At 36.5% G+C, this 19641-nt stretch overlaps 1 protein-coding gene across 1 annotated transcript; it reads left to right on the top strand.

The window, feature by feature from the left end:
* Positions 1-8755: 8755 nt before the first annotated feature.
* LOC136208330 (LRR receptor-like serine/threonine-protein kinase RPK2) lies at positions 8756-12718 on the top strand. Its single transcript, XM_065999154.1, has one exon. The coding sequence runs from the start codon at positions 9001-9003 to the stop codon at positions 12433-12435; it is 3435 nt and encodes a 1144-aa protein (XP_065855226.1). The 5' UTR covers positions 8756-9000; the 3' UTR covers positions 12436-12718.
* The last annotated feature ends 6923 nt before the right edge of the window (positions 12719-19641 follow it).

Raw genomic sequence — 19641 nt, 5'->3', positions numbered from 1 at the left:
CAAACCTTTTCTATCCAATATTACTTTATTTTGCATTTTTTTTTTGTATCATTCTATTAGAAAATAACATAACAAAAAAGATGAATTAAAGTTCATACAAGCAAAATAAATTCTAGTGCCAAGCTCCAGCAAAATTGGCTTGAATTCCAGAGGGGGTTTTGTTGATATGCTCAACGCAAACTGGTTGAGCAACTAAAATTTATCGGATAGAAAAGGGTTGAGAAAATCTCAAAGAAAATTTATCCCAACCCATGTCACAGATCGTGACCAGCGCTAGGGAACAGCTAACCTTAGACTACCGAAATATGTAGCAAGCCTTAAATATAGAGTAATAATTTTAAAATGTATGATCAATCTTACCAACATATTTAAATATTAAATTCTTCAAAATACACATGATATAATCTTCAAACTGGTACTGCGGTCTAGAATATAAATTTTAACATAATTCTTAAATAGTCGTACATAACAAGATAGATTTGCTGCCTAGAGGAAGGTCGTGGACTGCAACAGACTTCTAATCATGTGAAAAATTAGGAGTTAAATGTCTCGTAGTGAGTTAATTATATGCAATGTATGAGTAATTTAATATTGATGCTCACACACAATAATAAGAATTTATATAAGTTTAGGAAGATATTGAAATGTATTTCATCACATTTTACAGAATTTCTATCAAAAATTCGGCAGAGTCTCATCAGTACAACATTCATCTTCCTAGTATTAACTAGAGCCATGACCGTACTTCTTTCGAAGCAAGATTGTCGACAAGGACGATGGAAATGGAGGTTTTCATCCCTATAGTTACAAAAATAACTATTTCGGTAATGAGGATTATTCATCCGTAGATGCTCTCATATTTCAATATAATCAGGACCATGTGGATTCTTATGGGACTCATGGACTTGCTCCACATAACAACCATATTGATCATCATAGAATGACGTAGGTTTAACATAAGCATAACACTTGCAGTCAATATTACGTTTGTCACTATGAATAAACTGAATATAGCCATCATGGTAGCATCTAAAGACGGTGTACCAGTGGACCCACAATCTAGTTGCGCTTATTGTAAGATGTCGATCTCGATTGGAACCACCAAAATACACTAGTGTCGTAGCATCCATTGCCTCTTGGTATGTTGTCCTCGTTATGGTTTGATTGCTTTGCGCGTATTGACATTTCAGAGGCATTCTCTGTGAATAACGGTAAGCAAAATTAGTTAAACCAGATTAGTAATTGGAATTAAGCAAGAAAAATAACTAAATAAATATTGGTTAAAGCAATGATGAAGCAAATAATGAACACAAAGCTCAATTGAAAATACTAAAATAACAATAATAAAAAATATGTACGTAGAAAACTGGTATTAAATTTTTGGCTAAGCTTAAAAAAACATGTCCAACTGGGCGTGCCAAAAATTGTTAGCAATATTTCGCGAATATGGTAATTTTCAACCGTGTCACGTGTGGTTTGAGTGCGAGCATGCCAGAGAAATTATTTCTCAATTAAAATGGACGGTTAAGTTTATGGATTTTCTCGCCAAAACTTGAAATCTAAACGAAGTGATTGACGCGGAACGCAAGGATTGAAAAAGTCTCTCTTGGATCTCTAGTGCCGTTATAGAAACTTTTCTATATTAATTAATTTTATTTAAGCTAATACGAATAAGTAAAAGATGGGTAAACAAAGGAAATTAAAAATGCAAAATTGACACGAGATTTAGAAAAAATAGAATTTATTGATATAAATATAGGTTTAAATACATATGTTCAAAGTAATAAAAAAAATGAAATTAATTATAATTGAAATATTTCTATGCTAAACATATAAATAAATCAATTGAATTAAGGAAAAACAAATCAATACAAGGAATTCAAATGCAATCAAAATAAATTGAAGTGCAATAACAATAAATTGAAATTATATGACAAACTCGAAACCACAATAGCTATCTCGGCTATACGTTGAATTTGGTGTTGGCTTGAGGTCCTCGGAGCACCACAGCCGGTTTGCAAAAGTGAAATTGATCTAGCAAATTTCTGATTTGTAGTAAGCAAGTATGGGACAGATTTGATCTTCAACGTTGGAGGGACCGCATGAGCGCTTACAAACACGGAATCAAGAAAAGTAAAAGGCTAAATTTAACTTTAAGAAGTCAAGAACAAATTTTTAGAGGGGATCGAAGACTAAAACAGACTTAAATGATCTAAAATGGGTTTGAAAAACCATTGGAAAGATTATACTAAAAGCTAGAAACAGAATGTCTAAAACGATTTGAGGTGCAAAGATTGATTTGTAAATGGAGTTTCTTAACATGGAATTTGGCAAAATAAAACGCTAAATTTAACTTCAGGAAGTCATAAACAAGTGTTTAGAAGGGATCGAAGATAAAAAAAAATGTACTTTCAATAGACGAAATTGGGCTTGGAAAATAACTGGACAAATTGTAACAAGAGCTGGAAAAAATAATTTGGAAAATGATTCTAGCTAAAGAATTAAGAACTTTAGGCTTAGGAATGATAAATTAAATGGAAAGAACCTGAAAATGAGCTATTAAAACTTGAATTGAAGTTAAAGCAAGCTAAAAGAATGAATTAGAACTAAGAACTAGGAAGAATAAAAGTTAAGAACTTAAGAACTAAGAACTCAAATAGAGATTCCTACCAAAAAAAAAAAGAACTCAAATAGAGAGCATTGGAAGAGAAACTTTGAAAGGAGATTTTGATGTGTTCAATGAGTGAGTATTGATGAAGGATTGAAGGTCTATTTATAGCATTCTTTGGTGGTATTTGAGGTAAATAATCAACCCACTACCCTTATTTTTCTCTCAGATTTTCACCACCAATTGACAAGTGTATAACCTCCATAACCTCCATAACTTCCACTATTAATCTCTTCCTAACTTTCCTTAAATTCCACAACTTCCATGCCACATCACCCAATTAACTTGTGGTTAGAGATGGTTTGGGGCTAAGTATAGGTGTGAGTAGGAGGTTAGACTTTACGGGTTAGCCTTTGGTGCCATTCGGTATGCGCTGGAGAAGGTGGTTGAGTCGGACCGAGATAATGTTTGCTGAAAATATAAGGCACACGATGTGCGAATTTATATCACACAGCGTGCCGCTTGCCTTCATGCATGCTTTGTGCTAAAAATAAACTCGCACATTATGGAGCTTGATTTTTCTTTTGGGATAGGAACTCGGTCACACATCGTGCCGATTAGGCCACACGACGTGCCGCTTGCTTGTCGATTTTTTTTTATTCTTTTGTTTCTTTTTCTTTTGCATAATCTATATTCTAATTGAAACTTTACTCTAAAATTAAATATAAGTTATTATTTACATAAATAAATGAAACTTATTTATTGGGCCATGAATTGTCCCCCTCTTTTGTGTATAAAAGGATTGTGATTTAAAATTTGTACACAAAAGAATGTATTTAAGATTTTTATACCAAATATTCTTTCTCTTTATATATATATATATATATATATATATATATATATATATATATATATATATATATATATATATATATTTTGCTGATTTTTGTTTTCCATAAGAATGAACGCAAAAATAACAATATATTCGCTAGTTAATTAACTTATTTACAAAGCGAATAACTAAAAAGACGTAAAAATAAAAGTAGAAAATATGAACAGAATGAAAACACGAACATAAATAATTTATTTTGAAAACTAAAATATTTTTCACTTTATGTTTTTTTTCCGGAAAAAATGCCAACTTATTTTTGCCACGAATGGCCTTATGGGTCATGTTGTAACTACAAAATCATGTTATAGCCTCATATAATAAGATGCTCAATAACATTTCTGCAAGAGGGATGCGAGTTTCCATGTCGAGGATCTTATGTTCATGACTTTCTTTCCACATAATAAAATGTAATTGTAAACTAGAGTCTAAATAAATAAACATGGTTAAGAAGTAGAAACCTCGTGACTTGTTTGGAAGGTAGGAAAGTTGAAGTAGACCGATGACAAGTAGAATCATAAATTACAGAATTGATCTTCTCTTCGAGTTAACAAACTCCATAGTGATCATATGTTCTGGAAAAACATGAGTTGTTGGAAGAATCGTTAGAGGTATTTTTAGGATGGATTCTCGATTAATCTCTTGATCTTGACTGTCCCCCAAACCATGATCATAGAAGTTTTCTTCATCCTGACTGACTTGCAAATTACAGTCGTAAAATATATCTTCATTCTCTTTTAGAGTTTCTGAACCTTCTTCTTCTTCAATATCAGGATTTTTCATAAAATCTTTTAATTTAAAAGACTTCACCGGAGTGAGAGATTCTTCTAGAATAAATTCTTGTTGAACCTCTTCCTGTTAGATGCCCCCCAAGTTGGATACCTCATCCTCTTGACTGGATTCTAAATCATAGCTCCAAGAAACATCTTCCACATCTTCTTGAATTTCTACGGGTGCTTCGTGGATGCCCCCGAATCAAGATCATTGTAAACATCATCATCCTCTTTCCTGGACTCGGAATCATAGTCATTCATGGGGATCATCTTCGCCCTTTTGACTTTCTATTGTTGCCTCATCGTTAGGAATCTTTCTTGTTTTTGGAGGAGTTAGGTGTGTGGGAGATGCCTCTAACTTCGTATTGTGATTAAATTCTCCATTTTGATGCCCCCCCAAATAGCTTTCAATCTAGGCTTTTAGAGAAGCCATTATATTACTCGTCTGTTTCTCGAGTTGATCCATTCTTTGTTGATATTCATCGTCCATTGATCGCTTCTCCTTCATAAGTAACGATTTCACTTCTCCACCGTCTTTAACGACTTAAACTGCTTCCTCATCTGCAACAGGATTGGAATCTTTGAAAGAATTTTGGTCGTAGCTCATATTAGAGCACGCCAAATTTTCATAGGTCTTACACTCGACTCGAACCATGGCCGTACTTCCTTCGAAGCAAGATTGTCAACAAGGACAATAGAAATGGAGGTTTTCATCCATATAGTTACAAAAATAACTATTTCGGTAATGAGAATTACTCATCCGCAGATGCTCCCATATTTCAATATAATCAAGACCATGTGGATTCTTATGGGACTCGTGGACTTGCTCCACATAGCAACCAAATTGATCATCATAGAATGACGTAGGTTGAACATAAGCATAACACTACAGGCAATATTACGCTCGTCACTATGAATAAACTGAATATAACCATCATGGTAGCATCTAAAGACAGTGTACCATTGGACCCACAATCTAGTTGCGCTTATTGTAAAATGTCGATCTCGATTGAAACCACCAAAATACATTGGTGTCGTAGCATCCATTGCCTCTTCGTATGTTGTCCTCGTTATGGTTTGCTTGCTTTGCGTGTATTGACATTTCGAAGGCATTCTCTGTGAATAACAGTAAACAAAAATAATTAAACCAGATTAGTAACTGGAATTAAGCAAGAAAAATAACTAAATAAATATTGGTTGAAGCAATGATGAAGCAAAGAATGAACACAAAGCTCAATTGAAAATACTAAAATAACAATAACAAAAAAAATATGCATGTAGAAAACTGGTATTAAATTTTTTGGCTAAGCTTAAAAAAACATGTCCCACTGGGCGTGCCAAAAACTGTTAGCGATATTTTACGAATATGCTAATTTTTAACCTTGTTAGGCGTGGTTTGGGTGCGGACGTGCCAGAATTTTTTTTTCTCAACTAAAATAGACGATTAAGTTTATAGATTTGCGTGTCAAAACTTGAAATCTAAACAAAGCGATTGGCGAGGGACGCAATGATTGAAAAAATTCCGTTTGGATCTTTAGCGCCGTTATAGAAACTTTGCTGGATAATTAATTTTATTTAAGCTAATGCGAATAAGTAAAAGACATATAAATTAAGAAAATTAAAAGTGTTAAATTGATACGAGATTTGAAAAAAATAGGATTTGTTGATATAAATATAGGTTTTGGTACATATGTTCAAAGTAATAAAAAAATTGAAATTGATTACAATTTAAATATTTTTATACTAAACATATAGATAAATCAATTGAAATTGGAGAAAAAACAATCAATACATGAAATTGAAATGCAATAATAATAAATTGAAGTGCAATAACAATAAATTGAAATTCAACGACAAACTCAGAAACACAATATCTATCTCGGCTAGACATTGAATTTGGCAAGAGCGAAATTAATTTAGCAAATTTCTAATTTGTAGAAAGCTAGTATGTGGCAGATTTGACCTTCAACTTCGGAGGGACCATTTGAACGCTTACGAACACAGAATCAATTAAAGTAAAAAGGTTAAATTTAACTTTAGGAAGTCAAGAATAAATGTTTAGAAGGGATCGAAGACTAAAACATAATTTAAATGATCTAAAACGGGTTTGGAAAATCACTGGGCAGATTATACTAAAAACTGGAAACAGAATGTTTAAAACGATTTGAGGTGCAAAGATTGGCTAGTAAATGGAGTTTTTGAACACGGAATTGGGCAAAATAAAGGCTAAATTTAACCCCAGGAAGTCAGAAACAGATGTTTAGAAGGGATCGAAGATAAAAACAGACTTTAAATAGACGAAATCGGGCTTGGAAAATAACTGGAGGAATTATAAGAAGAGCTGAAAAAATTAATTTGGAAAATGATTCTAGCTAAGGAATTGAGAATTTTAGGATTAGGAATACCAAATTAAATGGAAAGAACTTGAAAATGAGTTATTAAAACTTAAATTGAAGTTAAAGCAAGCTAAAAGAAGGAATTAGTACTAAGAACTATGAAGAACAAAAAATTAAGAACTCAAATAGAGAGCATTGGAAATGACCTTTAGAAATGAGGTTTTGATGTATTGGATGAGTGAGTATTAATGAAGGATAGGTCCATTTATATGATTTTGTGGTAGCATTTGATATAAATAATCAACCCACTACCCTTATTTTTCTCTCAGATTTTCACCACCAGTTAACAAGTGTGTAACCTCTATAACTTCCACTAACCACTACTAATCTATTCTTAACTTCCCACAACTTCCACAACTTCCATACCACATCACCCAACTAACTTGTGGTTAGAGATGGTTTGAGGCTAAATATATGTGTGAGTAGAAGGTTAGACTTCAGGAGTTAGCCTTTTGTGATGTTCGGTATGCGTTGGAAAAGGCGGATGAGTCGGACCAAGATAATATTTACTGAAAATATAAGCCATATGACGTGCGGATTTATTTCACATGGTGTGCTGCTTGCATTCGTGCATGCTTTGTGCTAAAAATAAACTCGCACATTATGAAGGTTGATTTTCTTTTGGGATTGAAACTCGGTCACACGCCATGCCGATTAGGCCACACGACGTGCCGCTTGCCTATCGATTTTTTTATTCTTTCGTTTCTTTTTCTTTTGCATAATTTATATTCTAATTGAAATTTTACTCTAAAATTAAAAATAAATTACTATTTACATAAATAAATAAAATTTATTTATTTGGTCAATAAATTTAGTCGTTATTTGCTGTTACTGTTTATTATTCGAAAAGATTGATTTTCTAAAAAAGCAAATATTCCCTACTTTTAAAAAAAATAGTTTTATGTATGAAAGATAAAGAGAGATTCATACACAAACACTTAAAACTGTGATTTTCGGGAAATAGATGGAAAAAAGAGTGTGAACAAACACTCCTAAATTAGTGATATTTTATAATTATTTTGAAAATACGAAGAAGTTGTAGTGTTGAAATGCAAAAATCTACGAGGGGAAATAAAAGGAATTGTAAAAAAAAATTGATAAGAGAACAAAAATTAAAATTTTAATTTGAGAGAAACAAAGATTAATTTTAAGCCTATAGAAAAAGAAACAGGTGGAGGGTGACCCCTCCCTCCTTCTGGAAAGGCAACCCCCTCCCCCCTCTTCATCCCTAGCCACGTTGTCAACTTTAAGGAATCTCTCCTTTTTTTTTATTTAAATTACATCTATCACCCCTTAAGTTTAATCTTATTTGTTTTTAACCTCAAAAACTAACATAAAAATCTCTTAAATCTTCATTTTCCTAATATAAAAAAATCATTTTTCCAAATCAGAGTTTTAAGAACTTTATCTTTTAAAATAATTCTGGATGATTTTAATATCAAAAAGTCAAAAATTGAAATCGGAATATCATTTACATCAACTCTGATAACTAACTACTATTAAATTGATCTATATCTATATTTATAAATAGAAAACTTCGAAAACTAGTTCGATCTGTTTGTTTCCTAAAAATATTACATAAAAAAAATAATTTTTTAATTTTTCTACATTCGTATAGTTAGGAAATGATTAGAAAAACAAGTCAACGGATTTTAATTTTTTTATATTTATAATATAGACATATTTATAATTTTACTGGAGTGTAAATTTTGTCTTTTATTTATTAAATCAGTTTTAAAAAAATGTATTTCCAAGGCTGGAAAATATTTTATTTTCAAATAATAAAAAATTTCTTATCCAATCATAATATTTTTCCATAAAATGAAAAAGAAGGGATTAGAAGTGTAATTTATCCTAATAAAAAAAATAAAAAAGGCCGGTACTACTTCTTGCTCTACTAAACTCAACCACCATTTGACGAGGTTGATGCATTTATTGACCGCCGATGGACCCCACACTACCCTCCCCCTCTTCACGACAATTCCCCCATATCTCTCTCTCTCTCTCTTTTAAAAAAAAAAAAATAAATAAAATAACGAAATGAATAAGAAAGAACTGAAGATGGAAATGAAATGAAGGAAAAGGAATTTTATTTTTAAAGAAAAAAAAAAAAAGTAAAGGAAAGAAAAACGCGTTTTCTCAAAAGACCATCACTGTTCATTCTTCATTTCTTCTCTCTGTCTCCGGTTCTTCTCTCTCCCTTCCCTCAACGGACCCCATTTTTTAGGGTTAGGGTTTCATCCAACAATTAAACCCCCCCTCTCTTTACTCTACCTACTCAAAGAGAAGGGTTTCCACTTTCCTTTTTCGATTCCCTTTCTGGGGGTTCTACAAATGGCTTCCTTTCCTTTTTCTTCTTCGCTTATCAACTGGCATTCTTTCAACAACTTCAAGTTATTATTTCTGTTTTCGCTACTCTCTCTTTCGTTCAATGGCTTAGTTTTCTGTGATTCAGACAAATCGGTGCTGCTAGAGTTCAAGAACTCGGTTTCTGACTCCTCGGGGCTGCTCTCCACCTGGAATCTCATCAACTCCAACCACTGTTATTGGAAGGGCGTCTTGTGCGACAAGGATTCTCGTGTCGTCTCCCTCAACATCTCTGGACATGCTGTCAACAGCTTTAGAGGTAAGAAAAGTGAAAACGAAAACCCTTTCTTTTGTTCTGGTTCTGTTCGGTACCCGCTTTATGGGTTTGGAATTAGGAGAGACTGTAAGGCTGATGCTAGTGTTGGTAACTTGGTGGGCAAGTTGTTACCTGTGATTGCCAGGTTAACTGAACTTAGGGTCTTATCATTGCCTTTTAATGGGTTTCGTGGGGAGATTCCTGCTGAAATTTGGGGTATGGAGAAGTTAGAGGTTCTTGATCTGGAGGGAAATTTGGTGACTGGGTCATTGCCAATTTCCTTTGCTGGCTTAAGGAGATTGCGAGTCCTTAATTTAGGGTTTAACAGTATGGAAGGAGAAATCCCCAATTCGCTTTCTCATTGTACTAATTTAGATATTTTGAACTTAGCTGGTAACCGCATTAACGGGACAATACCTGCGTTTATTGGTGGGTTTAGAGGCGTGTATTTGTCCTTGAATCAACTTGGCGGGGCAGTACCTAGTGAAATAGGAGAAAATTGTGAGAAGCTTGAACACTTGGATTTATCTGGTAATTTCTTTGTTGGAGGCATTCCTAGTAGTCTAAGTAATTGTGGTCGTTTGAGGACATTGTTGCTGTATTCAAACTTGTTTGAAGAAGTTATTCCACCTAACTTTGGCATGCTGGGAAAGCTTGAAGTGCTGGACGTATCAAGAAATAGTCTTAGTGGCTCGATTCCTCGGGAGCTCGGAAATTGCTCTGCTTTGTCTGTGCTTGTGCTTTCAAATTCCTTTGATCCGTATCAGGATGTTAACAACTCGAGAGGGGACTACTTGTTAGATCAAACTGCCAATGAAGATTTTAACTTTTTCCAGGGTGGAATTCCTTTGGAAATTATGACTCTTCCAAGTCTGAAGATGTTGTGGGCGCCAGGTGCAACTCTAGAGGGAACCTTGCAGAGTAACTGGGGTGCTTGTGATAAGTTGGAGGTAGTCAATTTGGCTCGGAACTTTTTCAGTGGAGAAATTCCTCGGGACTTCAGTCTCTGTGGTAAGCTCTGGTATCTGGACTTAAGCTCTAATAGGCTTAAGGGAGAGCTTATTGAGGAGCTTCCGGTTCCTTGTATGACTGTGTTTGATGTTAGCGGAAATTCCTTGTCTGGATCAATCCCCAATTTCTACAACAGTGGTTGCCAACCAGTTCCTTCTATAAAAGGGTATCCTTCTGGCACTTATGATCCATCATCTGCTTACCTGTCGCTTTTTGCAAACAAAGCTCAAGCTGGAAAGGCAGTACTGTCACTCGCACAAGATGGTGAAATTGTAGTCCTTCATAATTTTGGGGGCAATAATTTTACTGGTTCGCTCCAAGCCATGCCTATTGCACATGAAAGATTGGGAAAGCAAACTGCTTATGCATTTTTAGCTGAAGACAACAAGCTCGCTGGGTCATTTCCGGGGACTTTGTTTACGAAGTGTGATGATTTGAGCAAAATGATTCTTAATGTTAGTAACAACAAAATGTCTGGTCAGATTCCAGTTGATTTTGGTACGATGTGCAGATCTCTCAAGCTTCTAGATGCATCTAGTAATCAGATTATTGGGGTCATTCCCCCTAGTATTGGCAAACTGGTGTCTCTCGTATCTCTTAACTTGAGTTGGAACCTTTTGCAAGGCCAGATTCCTACCAGTCTCAGTCAAATGAAGAGCCTGAAGTACCTTTCCTTGGCTGGCAACAAAATAAATGGTACTATCCCTTTTAGGTTGGGTGAGTTGCGGTCTTTGGAAGTGCTGGATCTTTCTTCGAACATGTTTTCGGGTGAGATTCCAAACAATCTTGTGAAGCTGATAAACCTGACTGCTCTTCTACTCAATGATAATAAGCTCTCTGGGCAGATTCCATCTGGTTTGGCTAATGTGACTATGCTTTCAGCATTCAATGTTTCCTTCAATAACCTATCTGGCCCGTTGCCCCTGAGTAACAATTTAATGAAATGCAGTAGTGTTCTTGGAAATCCTTATCTCCGTCCTTGCCCTGTGTTCTCCTTAACAGTGCCTACTCCAGATCCAGGAAGTGCTGCACAGTCACAAGGCTATCCTGTTTCACCCCCAACCCAGAGTCAAAAAAGTGGGACCAGTGGTTTCAATTCGATTGAGATAGCATCAATAGCATCTGCATCTGCCATCGTTTCAGTTCTGTTGGCGCTTATTGTCCTATTCTTCTACACCAGAAAGTGGAGTCCCAGGTCCAAAATTATGGGATCTACCAGAAAAGAAGTAACAGTCTTTACAGATATTGGAGTTCCCATAACATTTGAGAATGTTGTGCGGGCCACTGCAAGCTTCAATGCAAGCAACTGCATTGGCAATGGAGGTTTTGGGGCTACATACAAGGCGGAAGTATCTCCTGGAGTTCTCGTGGCAATTAAACGGCTTGCAGTTGGACGGTGCCAGGGTATGCAGCAATTTCATGCTGAAATTAAAACCCTTGGAAGGCTCCACCATCCAAATCTTGTGACATTGATTGGTTATCATGCTAGTGAAACAGAAATGTTCCTGATTTATAACTATCTGCCTGGCGGCAATTTGGAGAAGTTTATCCAAGAAAGGCCTACCAGGGCTGTGGATTGGAGGGTACTTCACAAGATCGCTTTGGACATAGCTCGTGCCCTTGCTTACCTTCATGATCAGTGTGTACCTCGTGTACTACATCGAGATGTGAAGCCAAGCAACATCCTTCTCGATGATGATTTCAATGCATATTTATCCGACTTCGGGTTGGCCAGGCTTCTGGGAACTTCTGAAACACATGCTACTACAGGTGTGGCAGGAACTTTCGGGTATGTTGCCCCAGAATATGCAATGACTTGCCGGGTTTCAGATAAGGCAGATGTTTACAGTTATGGGGTTGTGCTTCTGGAGTTACTTTCAGATAAGAAAGCATTGGATCCATCATTTTCGTCATATGGGAATGGTTTCAACATAGTAGCGTGGGCGTGCATGCTCCTGAAACAAGGGAGAGCGAAGGAGTTCTTTACGGCTGGGTTATGGGATGCAGGTCCACATGATGATTTGGTAGAGGTTCTACATTTGGCAGTTGTATGCACAGTAGACTCGCTATCGACAAGACCTACAATGAAGCAAGTAGTAAGAAGGTTGAAGCAACTACAACCGCCGTCATGCTAGTTATAATTATTGGTAATTCTGATGATAAGGTATGTGTATGAGTATGATTGATTATTAACATTGTAATTTGTAGGATGGTACAAAGCAAAGCAAAGCAAAGCCCCATATTGTAGTTTGATATGGCTGTGGATCCTATCCTTATTAATGCCCTTTTAGCTAGAGCTCCACTGTAGTCATTGCCTCTTGTAAATTGTAATATATATATTTTGGCCCATTTTTACATGCATTTTTTCACTCATTACGTTACACTGATCAATCTGCTCAACAATGCAGATTTTACTTCTTCTGTTTTCTTAGTTTTATCTATTTGATTTGATTTTGATAAAACTACTCTATAATATTTGCACAACTATGCTCAATAGGATTTCCATGCTACAATTGCTTTTTATTCCTCGTTAAAAGAAAACCATGAGAACATTGGAACAACCTGAAAAACAACCAATCCCTACCAATTGGGATCAAAATATGACTTTTTCTCGGACATACCATCATTTATAAGAGGAAGACTGCACATAAACAAGGGGACTGCGTGGAAACGAAATCTACAAGTAGGAGTAGCACAAAAAAAATAAGTTACAACTTTTGCTTTTTTTATATAGCTAGGCATACTTTGGAAAACAACATAAACATCTATTGATAAAGTTATTATTTATGAATATTTTTATTTTTTTAAAATTATCTAATAATCTAAATTATTATATTTACTATAATTATCATATATTAATTTTCTATAAAAAAAATATAGATTGATTTAATATTTACATAAAACCCAAAAATTCCTATTATTAGTGTTCATTTTTTTTGAATGAAGGTTGGGACGCGAAGGCAGGCCGAACATCCCAGCTAGGCTGGCACCCCCGGCACTACCAACAACCCGTATATTATTATTAAAAAAAGAAAATTACAGAGGGGGAGAGAAGAAAAAATAAAAGAATGAAAAGTAAAAGCGAAAGAAGAGAAAATTACAGTACACGAATGTGACCTACATTGCGGAGATCGTCAGACATAAAACCCTGACAAAAGTGAGGAGCCGAGTGCCACCATTGAGACGAGGGAACAGATTTACCGTGATTGGCCAGCCGATCCGCTGCCTGATTTCCTTCTCTAAATATGTGAGTAGCGCGCCAGATCATTTCCGCAAGACGGTCTAAGCAGGATTTCCACTCTCTTCGGATTCTCCAAGGAACATCGGCGCTTCTATTGCTTAGAAGATGCACGGCATATGTCGAATCCGACTCAATCCAAATATACCTCCAACCTCTTTCCCAGGCAGAGTTGACAGCAAACACAATCGCCTTGAGTTCAGCGAAATGAGCAGGAGTGTTTTGCAGAGGAAGGGCAAAGCAACCAACCACAAATCCTCTTGAATTTCTGAAGATGCCTCCCGCACCTGCGCTGCCCGCCGCACTCGCTGCACCGTCAGTGTTTACCTTGATCCAATGAGCCGGGGGTGCTAGCCATCGAACTATAATGAAATCTGGCTCCGGGGGCGGCCGCACGGCAGGCGTAACAGCAGCGCAACCTTCCCTGATATATAAAAGGAACCTGTGCTTGATATTTTGGATTGAAGGGAGGTCAGAATCGAAAATAGCTCGGTTACGGATGAACCATATGTACCAAACACATGTGATTACTACGAATGTCCATCTTTTCCTCCTTCCTCGACTTAAACGCAGCAATCTCAACGCTTTGAAAAAATCAGCAAAGGACATATTGTAACAGCAGAATCGTCTTATACTGAACTCATTGAAAACCATATCCCACAGAGCCTTGGTCACGTCGCAGCTGATGAATAAATGAGAAACCGATTCTTCTCCATTTTTACACATCTCACATCTCTGAGCCAGATGAAAGCCTCGGGTCTGCAGCAAGTTTTGAAGCGGTAATTTACCGTGTAACAATTTCCAGCACGTGGCAGCTCGTCTGGGAGGCGTGAACGAGTTCCACAGAAATCTGCTCCAACAAACCTGATCTCTTGGAAGATGAATTGCATAGTAATCTTTTGCGGTGAGCCTTCCCGATTCAGACGGCTCCCAGATGCAAGAATCGGAATCATTCGATACCTCAATCCTCTGAACAATGTCCTGAACTCCGACAGGTAACAGCTGCAGATTAGACCAAGCGCCATTTTCCCTGAAATTGTGAATGGGTTCATAAAGATTAGCCTGCAGAGACGCCGATAAGTTCATCTGATCCGCAATTGAGGGCGTCACCCACCGGTCAACCCAGAAGTTTAAAGCAGATTCTTCTCCTATCCACCAGAAGATATCCTGTCTAATTTCATTAAAATTTGCTCTCAAAGAGGACCAGATAGTAGAATTAACAATATATTTTTTAGCAATACCAGACACCGCAAGAAATCTCATACGAAGGATGTCAATGATGAATCCCCGGCCTTGAATCAAATCCCAATTCAGTTTAGCAAGGAGAGCGGAATTGAAAAGTTTGAAATCCTTAATTCCCAAACCTCCATTCTTTGTCGATTGACAGCAGATTTTCCATGGGACCGTAATAAGTTTTCGACGATCTCTGTCTCCAGTCCAGAGAAAATTCCGGACAGCCTTGTTAATTCTTAAGATCAGAGCCATAGGCCAACGGTAAATGAGGAACGAGTGCACCAGGGCTCCAGTCAGAGCCGATTTGATAAGAGTAAGTCTCCCTGCAAAAGAGAGCGTTTGCCCACGCCAAAGGCTGAATTTGTGTAGAAATTTATCTACCAAGGGATTCAAGAATCTAGCTCTAGGGGCCCCTTGAAACAACGGAACACCTAAATAATTGAAAGGAAGTTCAGCCTGAGCAATACCAAGAATTACAGCCAGACGGTTTCTGCGTAGAGCATGTATAGAATTGCCAAATAAGGCCTGTGATTTGCTCCAGTTGACGGCTTGACCTGAATAGGATTCATACATGTCGAAGATATCCCGAATGCATTTCATATTTTTCACTGAAGCTCGGACAAAAATCATCATATCATCAACATACAAGAGGTGTGAAGGGAAGTCAGTTCTACTGGTGTATCTCATGGGGTCCAGTCTGCCTTCCTCCACCAATTTTGATATCCATCTTCCTAGAAAATCCTCTGCCAGCCCAAACAGCGTGGAAGAAAGTGGATCCCCCTGTCTGACTCCACAGGAACAACTAAAAAATCCCTTGATTCCACCCCCTAGCGCAATTGAGATCCTAGCAGATCTTAGGATTTCGAGAATCCAGCCTCTAAATTGCAAAGAGAAGCCAAATGATTCAAGGACCTCCAACAAGAAGTTCCAATCAAGAGTGTCAAAAGCCTTTCTGATGTCAATTTTTAGAGCTATGTTGCCTCCAAAGCATTTCTTTTTAAGCATATTTACTCCCTCAGAAGCAGCCGCAATGCAATGGTGAATGCTTCTACCTGCTATGAAACCAAATTGGTTATTAGATATAATCCTTGAGGCAATAGGGGCGAGCCTGTCCGAGATAATCTTAGATATAATCTTATAGCTAAAGTTTCCCATAGCCACAGGCCTGAAATTCTGAATCTCAATTGCTCCTTCAACCTTGGGAATTAGCGCAATAATGCTCGAGTTTAGCCCAGGCAGCATGTGGCCAGAATCAAAGAAGCTGAGAACCATCTGGCAAACATCATGGCTGACAATGTCCCAAAAATGTTGGTAAAAGATGCCACCAAACCCGTCGGGGCCAGGAGAGCTGTCCCTGCTCATGTTAAAAACAGCTTTACGGATCTCTTCAGTAGTTGGACGCTGAGTTAGGCTGTCATTATCAGATTCTGACACGCTAGCAGGGATGACAGCGCTGATGTTGCCATAATATTTAGTTTTTCAATACATAAAATTTATTGATACTTAAATATTTAAATACATATATTCATAATAGATTGTTATATTTCCAATACAAATAATACTTATTTTAGAATTAAAATTCTTTTTTTTTATTGTTATATGTGAATAATTAATGCTTATATACAACTTTAAAGGCTGTATATATTATTTGCCATTTAAAAATACCTTTATTAATTTTTTAACATTTAACTACTATCGCATCATAAATTTATTAAACACTACTTATTCAAGAACTTTCAAATGAACTATGAAACTCTTAACATATGTCTAGAATCTATTTAATTTGTATTTCTTAATTAGAATAGGAAATAAAAATTTCCTTTTGAGTGAATCCTATTGACAAAAATGATTGTATTTTTAAATCTATATAGGCAAGAGTTTTGCTTTTTTTTTTTTTTTTACAACCAAAGTAGCATATATTAAGAATCAAGCATATTACAAATAAAATCAGGGGTACAGAAAACCACTCACCCCGATGTAAAGGTAAAATACTACTTCTAGCTAACAAATGAGCAACAGAATTTGCGGAACGACAGACAAATTGAACAGAGCAATTAGAAAACTCGTTCAATGAAAACTGACAATCATTGGGTAAGGCGTTAAAAGGAGATGAAGCCTCTAACGGGCGGGCCATAGACTGTACCACGATCAAAGAATCTGATTCAATGATTACATCCTTCCATCCACGGTCTTTGATCCAACTGAGAGCTTCACGGACCGATAGCGCTTCAATGAACGATGCATCTTGATAATTCTGCAAGGTACCATTTTTAACTGCAACAAACCGGCCCAACTCGTCCCGAACGATACACCCAAACCCAGCCACATACTCGTCCGTAAACGAAGCACCATCCACATTCAGTTTTAGAAAACCTACAGGAGGACGCTGCAACACTGTCGGGCTCGGCACAGCCGGACTGCCTGAAGGAGAAGCCGACGTCTGCGATCTCTTCCAGGCCTGCAGAAAGGAACCGGCCGAATGGTAGAGGAACGAGGCTTGTGAATCCTTCCGATTGCACACAATGTCGTTTCTATATCCCCAAATAATCCACCATAAACCCGCTACAAGCTCAACAAGCTCCACCGGTTTAGAGAAGATCCAGTCCCAATAAACCAAAATGTTATGAAATTGAGTTCCCACATCCCCAATAGGCGAAAGAGTCCAAATAGCTCGAGCCATAGTACATTTGAGAAAAATATGATAAGAATCTTCCACCGCCCCATGACAAAGCTCACATAAATCTGAGATTGGAACCTTCCGAGCTTTCATCGCAACTTTAGAGGGAAACAGTTAGCAAGAACCCGCCAAAGAAGGTTCTTAACCTTAGGAGGCACTTTAAGATTCCAAATTCTATTCCATACTGGAGAATCGATGAACCAATTTGTTCCAAATTCAGACATAAGCTTTCGGTACCCGCTTTTAACTGTATAGTTGCCCCGTCGGTCATCCTTCAAGTACCACGCATCATGATCGACCCGATTAGATAAGGGGATACGGAGAATAAGTTCTGCATCCCGAGGAACAAAAATGCCTGAAACTAACTCAACATCCCATGAGCGTCGACCCTCTTCCATAAGATCAGCCGCCACTTCCACCCCTAACCCATCCAATTTTTCACTTTCGATATACGGAAAATGATCGTCAGGGAGCCACGGGTCTTCCCAAATCCGGACCTCACCACCCGCCCCTACAAACCTGCGTATAAGAGTTTTGCTTATTTATTTGCATTTTTTTGGAATTTGTGCTATTGGTATATGCATATGCGTGATCGTTTCGGTGTGATCAGGTCTCATGCGATTTGTTTCCAGAGTTAAGAATTTAGTTACAAGATGTATTTTCTAACTGTTGTACCAACTTGATTAATAACAACTTGATGATTATTAATGAATTATACTTCGTGGATATATATAAAAAATAGTTAAAACCACATCAATCTTTGTTTTTTTTTATCTAATTTTCTACCTATTAAATTTATTATAATCAACAACTGATCCAATTCCTAACAAGTACTAGCAGAGTTTAAGTATAATATATTGATTATGTTGGTAAAACTAGGGTTACACATGAGGCGGGATGGGGACTGCTTCCTCCGTATTCGTCTCTGTCTAGATGGGGAATCTCTGTCCCCTTATTCTCATTTATAAAATGAGAAAAATACAGTCTCCATTCTTGTCTTTGTGTGGATCTCCATTTTCCCTTTCTCAAATTTTAAATAACATTTTAGTGAATGATTAAATTTTACTGTATAAAACAGTTAGGCAAATATAATTGATAAAACATTAGTATACTTGATACAAAAAAAAATATATATATCTATCATAATTCATAAACATATATATACCAAATATAAAAATAAATACACAAATATTCAAAAATAAAAAATAAATATCTAAAAATCCATATAAACTACATATGGATGGAGATGGGAATCCCCGTAGGATGGGGAGAGAGGTCTTTATCCCCGCCTCATCCCATCGAGGTAAATCCCCACCGAGGACAAATAATCCTTCCTCCATTTGCAACTATAGGGAGGACAATGGTTTTATAGATAGATACAATAGTTTTGCCCACACAATTTGATATTGAAAAATTAGGTTAGTGACAACACAAAATGCATGTCATTCTCATTGAAAGAAAATGAATACTGCTAGAGAATAGGAATATTTCTATAAATTTTCATAATTTTCAAGTTAAGGTGGATAGAAGTTTCACCTTCGATCTAATTTTAGACAAGATAATTGTTAAGGTATATTTAAAATCCTTTTTAGTTTGATTTTCCTGATCAGAATAGAAATTAAATCATGCTATTCGTTCTATAATTTAGTTTGGTTTTCTTCTTCGCTTTATCTCACTTCAATTCGAAGATAACAAGTCATAAATCTCATATCAGTAGGGGATGGCAACGGATAGAGTACATGTAGATAGAATCAATCCCAAATCTTTATCCGTTTATTTTTTCATTACCAGTACCCGTCACATTACCATAACGGATATACTATTAAAGAGCCTTCTGACCATGTTCGCCAAAGAATCCCCTTGAGTATGTATGAAAATGTACTTGATTTTCTGCTTTTCGTTAGCAATTTGATTAACAGATTGAAATATGCAAAACTGAAGATCGTTAGAAAATGGGCAAATGCAGCAAATGTCTGTTCATGTTTAGTATCATTAGTGTACTTTTGACCTGTGGTTCATCATTACAACTTTGATTAAACATGGTCATTCCCAAAATTATTCTCCGACACTTTCTTTGTTAAGGTACTAATATTAACAGTAATAATGGTCTACCATTGGAATATATAACACCACTTTACTTCCAATTATTGTACCTTCCAAGTCAAATCCACCATTGGTATACCTCATCAATAA

The sequence above is a fragment of the Euphorbia lathyris genome, chromosome 1 (genome assembly GCF_963576675.1).
Source record: "Euphorbia lathyris chromosome 1, ddEupLath1.1, whole genome shotgun sequence".
Taxonomy (NCBI): domain Eukaryota; kingdom Viridiplantae; phylum Streptophyta; class Magnoliopsida; order Malpighiales; family Euphorbiaceae; genus Euphorbia; species Euphorbia lathyris.
Note: the sequence above shows the minus strand (reverse complement) of the source record. Positions and strands in the feature narration are given on the sequence as shown.